Here is a 6932-nt window from a genome sequence, read left to right on the forward strand (position 1 = left end):
TTTTGATTAACAGTATTTATAAAGCACTTAGACCTGATTTATAATATAAAAGACATGAAAATCTCACTTTTTACGATATGGGACCTTTAACTGCAAAGTAGTAATGTGTTTTTGATACCTTCACTTTTTTTGCTTTAAATCATTGCTGAAATTGATTGGATGTGGCACCAAAGCCCCACCTAGAAAAAATTTCCACCAGCCGCCACTGGTGTACATGTTTATATTACATCTAAATCAAGCTCACGACAGCAAACAGCCGTTCAACGAGGGTCTGCACTTTGGGGCAACACACTAGAAACCAGCTGAGAAGAACAAGTTCTGCTATCACATTTGATTCACTACAACATCTTCTCCTCGCTCTCCCATGGAACCGGGTCCTGCGCCTCCTCGACGTGCGTATTCCTGCGCCCTGTCCAAAAGTGCTCCACATCTGGGAAGGTCTTCTCCTTCTCCTGCGAGACCACTTTGGCGTTGGCGACGGCGTCGGCACCGACTTCTGCTCCATTGACCTCCGTTTTCGGACACTTTCTTGCCTAAGCCTAACCATGTCGATTTTTTCCTAAACTTAACTAAGTAGTTTTCTTGCTTAAACCTAACCAAGTCGATCTTTTCCTAAACCTAACTAAGTTGATCTTTCCTAAACCTGACCAACAGTGTACAAGTTTATATTACATCTAAATTAAGCTCACGACAGCAAACAGCCGTTTAAACGAGGGTTCTGCACTTTGGGGCAACACACTAGAAACCAGCTGAGAAGAAGAAGTTCTGCTATCACATCTGATTCACTACAACATTTTCTCCTCTCTCTCCGACGGAACCGGGTCCTGTGCCTCCTCGACGTGCGTATTCCTGCGCCCTGTCCAGAAGTGCTCCACATCTGGGAAGGTCTTCTCCTCCTTCTCCTGTGAGACCTTGGCGTTGGCCCCGACTTCTGCTCCGTTGCCATCCGTTTTTGGACACTTGTTGCCACGGAGCTGCTTCGATCCTCTGCAGGTCGCGATGAGCCAGATGGCTAAACTTTAGTCTTCTGAGGTCAAATTCAGTATTTGTTGCCCTTTAAGGTACTTATTCTGTCCATATATAAAACATTTAAAGGTGCTTTAAAGTACATTTAAAGTTACTTTTAAAAGAAGAAAAACTTTTATTTTTCACAAATGACATGTTGAACTCCTGTACAATAAAAACACAAATATCCAGCGTCAATTTCCGCTCCACAGGAAACAACTTAGTTAGGTTTAGAAAAAGATCGATTTGGTTAGGTTTAGGTGAGAAAACTAATTGGTTAGGTTTAGAAAAAGATCGACTTGGTTAGGTTTAGGAAAAGATCAACTTGGTTAGAATTAGGCAAGAAAACTACTTAGTTAAGTTTAGGAAAAGATTGACTTGGTTAGGTTTAGGAAACATCAACTTAGTTAAGTTTAGGAAAAGATCGACTTGGTTAGGTTTAGGAAAAGATCAATCTGGTTAGAATTAAGCAAGAAAACGACTTAGTTAGGTTTAGAAAAAGATCGATTTGGTTAGGTTTAGGAAAAGATTGACTTGGTTAGGTTTAGGCAAGAAAACTACTTAGTTAGGTTTAGAAAAAGATTGATTTGGTTAGGTTTAGAAAAGGATAGACTTGGTTAGGTTTAGGCAAGAAAACTACTTAGTTAGGTTTAGGTGAGAAAACTACTTAGTTAGGTTTAGGGCATTTTCTCCTCTCTCTCCCACGGAACCGGGTCCTGCGCCTCCTCGACGTGCGTATTCCTGCGCCCTGTCCAAAAGTGCTCCACATCTGGGAAGGTCTTCTCCTCCTTCTCCTGAGGCGAGACCTCGTTGGCGACTGAGACCGTGTTGGCGTTGGCAATGGCGACGGCTTTGGCACCGACTTCTGCTCCGTTTCCCTCCGTTTTCGGACACTTGTTGCTTGTTGTTTGCTGCTTGGAGCCTCTGCAGGTCGCACTGAGCCAGATGGAGATCAGTCCTTGGCGCACGTCGTCGTACATGGTCATCAGGATCACCGGACAGAGGGAGCTGCATGCGTAAAGGAGGACTTGCGCAAAGATAATCAAACCCACAGGAGGTTTGTTGTACCCGAGCCGGATCCAGGTGAATGTGCCCCACTCTGGCAGCAACATGAGCCCTAGTGCACCGCTTACACACAGTAAAACCAGGATGACCTTGCTCTGATGCTGGGGGTTGCAGGGTGCGTGGTTCTGGTGCTGCGGGCTGCAGGGTGCGTGGTTCACCGCAGCGTGCAGAGCTTTGGTGTAGTATGCAAGAGTGAAGATGATGGGCACCACAAAGCATGCAGTTGGGTAAATCTTGTAGAACACAAGCATGAAGTCAGACGCGCACACTGGCATCTCGGAGACGCAGATAGTGTCCTGGCCGTGCTGCACCAGAGACGCGAAAAGCATCTGTGGGATGGGAAACATCATGGAGATGATCCAGATGCACGCCAGGGCTGCGTGGATCCACTTCGGGCTGCAGAGGGAGGTGTGTTTGGCTCTGGTGGTGACTGCAAGGATTAAAGTTTTTGCAACCACACAGGAGTGCTGGAACCAGTCCGTGGTGCTGCAGATGAAACTGCCCAGAGTCCAGGTGTGCTTGTAGTAGGTGATGGCGCGCACCGGAGCGCACAGCAGCAGGATCAGCAGGTCTGTGGAGCAAAGAGAGGCGAGCAGAGCCTTCACCTCCGAGCCATGTCCGAGTCTAAAGTCACGGAGGAAAATCAGCAAAACGAGCAGATTCCCAACAGCTCCGGACACGCAGATCCCGATGAGGATGACTGGCATGACCGTCCGGGTGTCATCCCCACGGAGAAGCTGAACTCCTCCAACGAAATCAAAGAAGGAGACATTTGCTGGTCGATCAATATCCATCTCCTGCAGACTTTACAGTTCAAGCTCCTTAAAATTCAGTGTTTTTCTTCCACTTTTCTCCTCAGATTGGAACAAATTCAATGTTTTTCTCCCACTTTTCTCCTTAGATTGACAAAATTAAAGGTTTTTCTTCCACTTTTTCTCCTCAGATTGACAAAATTCAATGTTTTTCTCCCACTTTTCTCCTTAGATTGACAAAATTCAATGTTTTTCTTCCACTTTTCGCCACAGATTGACAAAATTAAAGGTTTTTCTTCCACTTTTTCTCCTCAGATTGACAAAATTCAATGTTTTTCTCCCACTTTTCTCCTTAGATTGACAAAATTCAATGTTTTTCTTCCACTTTTCGCCACAGATTGACAAAATTAAAGGTTTTTCTTCCACTTTTTCTCCTCAGATTGACAAAATTCAATGTTTTTCTTCCACTTTTCTCTCCACAGATGGATGTCCTGCACGATGGAGGATGAGGATGATGAGCTGTCCAGGTCGCCGTGGTGCTGAAACTGCTGCTGACTGGGTCGTGATCGCATCAGCTACTGATGTGATGGTGAGCAGGGTGCTGCCAGGTTAGGTCTATTTCAAGTGCTGCCATTTAGCATCGTCAACCACTCGCGTCATTTTACCAGAGTGGCTCCAGGCTGCAGCCAGACAGAATGTGAGCGCGCAGCATGATGTGATTTACATGCAGAAACCTCAGAGGGATCAGGGCTGGTGTGGCGTGTCAGAAAGATGTCAAAGTATAACAGAATTATCTGTTAGTTTATCTTTTTTAAATTAAAATGCAAGCTTTGACTTTTAGTGGAATCACTGATGAATAAATAACATGCAGTGCAGCCATATGACATGTTTAAATTAATAATCATAAAAACTGTAATGTCTAAAAGGCATGCAACTACTCCATCCCTGCAACACATTTTGAAATGTCTTAATCTCTGCAACACATTTTGAAATGTCTTAATCTCATCTTAAACGATTCTCTTATGGCTCATATTTCCCTAACTTTGCAAACTGACAGAAATATCCTTTTAAAACTACCTCAAGTTCAGTCAGGGTCGAGCATTAATCCCCTTAACCTTCTATTTTAGGATAAACTGAGAAGAATAAACAACATTTAGGGCTAAACTTTGGTCTGCTGAGGATGAAATTCATTATTTGTGTCCCTTTTCGGTACTTATTCTCTCCATATATAAAACATTTAAAGGTGCTTTAAAGTACATTTAGAGTTACTTTTGAAAGAAGAAACAACTTTTTTTTCTTTCACAAATGAAATGTTGAACTCCTGTACAATAAAAACACAAATTGGCTCAATTCAATATTCAACTATTTAGTTAGGTTTAGGAAAAGATCGACTTGGTTTGGATTAGGCAAGAAAAGTACTTAGTTAGGTTTAGGCAAGAAAAGTACTTAGTTAGGTTTAGGCAAAAAAAAGTACTTGGTTAGGTTTAGGCAAGAAAAGTACTTAGTTAGGTTTAGGCAAGAAAACTACTTGGTTAGGTTTAGGCAAGAAAACTACTTAGGTAGGTTTAGGCAAGAGAAGTACTTACTTAGGTTTAGGCAAGAAAACTACTTGGTCAGGTTTAGTCAAGAAAACTACTTAGTTAGGTTTAGGTGAGAAAACTATTTAGGTTTAGGAAAAGATCGACCTGCTTAGGTTTAGGCAAGAAAAGTACTCAGTTAGGTTTAGGCAAGAAAACGACTTGGTTAGGTTTAGGAAAAGATCGACTTGGTTATGATTAATCGAGAAAACTATTTAGTTAGGTTTAGGCAAGAAAACTACTAAGATCGACTTGGTTAGGTTTAGGAAAGATCGTAAGTTACACTGAACCAAAAGTGGTTACTTGACACCGGAAGTGGTGTTACTTTAATAAAGAAGTTACGTGACAAAAACTACTTTTAGGAAAATATCGTGGTTTGGGTTAAAACACTGACTTCTGGTTTCACAAAGGACACAAACAGCGGTCTTCTGGGTAAAAGTCAGCTGTTTTTTGAACTACATATCTACCTCGACTTCCTCCCTAGATGGCATTCCCCACTCTTTATAAGTCCTCGTTCACAATTACGTTGATTGCATACGAATTGATGTCATGGATATACATATATGAATTACACTGCATTTACTTTTCGTAGGTATAGCTACAAACAGTGTTTGAGAACAGCCTGAAATCAGCTTAGCAGATACATGGGCTGGATATTGGCTTACTGCAGATATATCAGTAATGAAAAAGATACGATTTAATAACAGTGTCTCTATTATGTGTCCAGCAGAGTTTATTTTACAAATGTAAAATCATCAACTCCGTGCATATCTTAAACACAGTTCTTTAATAACCCAATTTAATAGATCCTTATAAAAAAACTTCAGTTTATTTGACATATTTATGTTGATGAATATATGAATATCCGCAGATATATTGTTATCAGATTTTTAAAACTCTCAAACTGTCGTAGCTGAAGAAGCGGCACAAGCAGGAAGGACCCAAAAAGCAGACTCAGGGACAAGCAGATTAAAGGAGATTAATTTAATTAACAAAAAGCCTACAGGCCAAAAGTCTCAAAAACAGGCAGGAACAGCAGGCAGATTTTGGGTAAACAAAACGCCATGTGACAACGTAGACTACGAAGAAGAACTGACAAAAGAGAAAGGGAGCACAGAGACTAAATACACAAGGAGAGGAGGGAGATAACGAGGGACAGGTGACAGCAGGGCTGACGAGGGACAGGTGAAACTCATCAGGAAGTAAAATAAGACAAGACACAAGAGGAGAGGACTTTCAAACTAAAACAGGAAGCAAACTATAACAAAAACCCTATGACCATAACACAAATACCAATGTCAGTATCGGTTTCAAACTTCCGATATTGGTCAGACTCAGTTGGCACGTTGTGGAAAATCCTCCTCCAACTTGACACTTTGTTTTGTCCTTTTGGACCTCTCCAATGAACTGTTTGACCTCTTTACCTTCAGGAAAACATCTGTAGACATCTGTGTGTGACTTAACAACATTTATACATTTAGTGCGGACTTGATGGTTTAAAAGAAAGTATGAAAGTACTTTAGTTACTCTTTTCTGCAGTGTAGAGACTAACTTTAACTTGCAGCTGCTTTGTCATCACTATAGCTTTCTAATGAGGTGTATTCCTTTCAGACGGTTTGTAATCCAGCTTCGAACAACAGTGTTTTTTTTTACTTCATAAAAGTAATAAATCCAACAATGAAAGCTGCTTAGTTTACAATTTGCAGGAACATTTCCAAGGATACATAGTTGAGGGTATACTGTCAATCTTACACCTGTAACATATGAAAGAATTTCTAAAACCTCTATCCAGAAAGCTTGGATAACTGGGCAGTCCCATAGGCGATGAAATAAGTATTTAATGTGGTTCACATCACGTCATGGCTTAATAAAGTCAGTAACGGGGTCACAAATAAATATGAATGAACCATATTGTGTCCTGTTTTTACTCGAGGCATTCACTCAGTGATTCAAATATTTATGGATGAAGTGGAACGAAGAGGCAGTTCAGGCTCATTATCCGTCTTACGCAGACTGCAACCTCAGAGTGAGGTGTGTTTACTTGACTTGAAGAGCATCCGGATGATGAACGGGAGGGTGAGGGTGGAGGTGGAGGTGGTGGAGGTGGGGGGTTGTATGTGGAGAGGTGAGGGTGCCCACTCAAATGCTGTCACCTCCTCTAAGAGGGCTGGTTGCTAGGAGACCGGAGCCACCATCACAGTATGGGGTTAGGAAGATGTGAGGCGGCATGAAGTAGTGCGAGATATGGATGGATAGAGAGGCTTTAAAGCGACTCTGGAAGCATCAGATGAAATGAATGAGTAGTTATACCACGGTGTGATTGCAGAGGGGGGGAAAAAGGCTCTGGTGATATTTAGAGGGATGATATAATAGCACAAGCAGGGATGCTGCCCTCGCGGCATGCAGTAATCAGAGATAATTGATATGTTATGGACTGTGCAAGGGTAAGAATACGAGTAATAGGTTGCAGCTCCCACTGATTTCAACACAAACGTAACACTCAACTCTGCATTTGTTAACGCAGAGATGCACT

General features: G+C 42.0%; 1 protein-coding gene across 1 annotated transcript; it reads right to left on the minus strand.

Annotated features, from left to right (window-relative positions):
* Window positions 1-1621: 1621 nt before the first annotated feature.
* On the minus strand, window positions 1622-2876 carry LOC119504324 (G-protein coupled receptor 151; the record flags this gene model as incomplete). The annotated part of the gene is made up of 1 exon (XM_037796388.1): window positions 1622-2876. A coding segment is annotated over one exon (1194 nt), but the record flags the coding sequence as incomplete, so codon positions are not given.
* Window positions 2877-6932: the final 4056 nt, after the last annotated feature.

This window comes from Sebastes umbrosus, chromosome 16 (assembly GCF_015220745.1).
Source record: "Sebastes umbrosus isolate fSebUmb1 chromosome 16, fSebUmb1.pri, whole genome shotgun sequence".
Lineage (NCBI taxonomy): Eukaryota > Metazoa > Chordata > Actinopteri > Perciformes > Sebastidae > Sebastes > Sebastes umbrosus.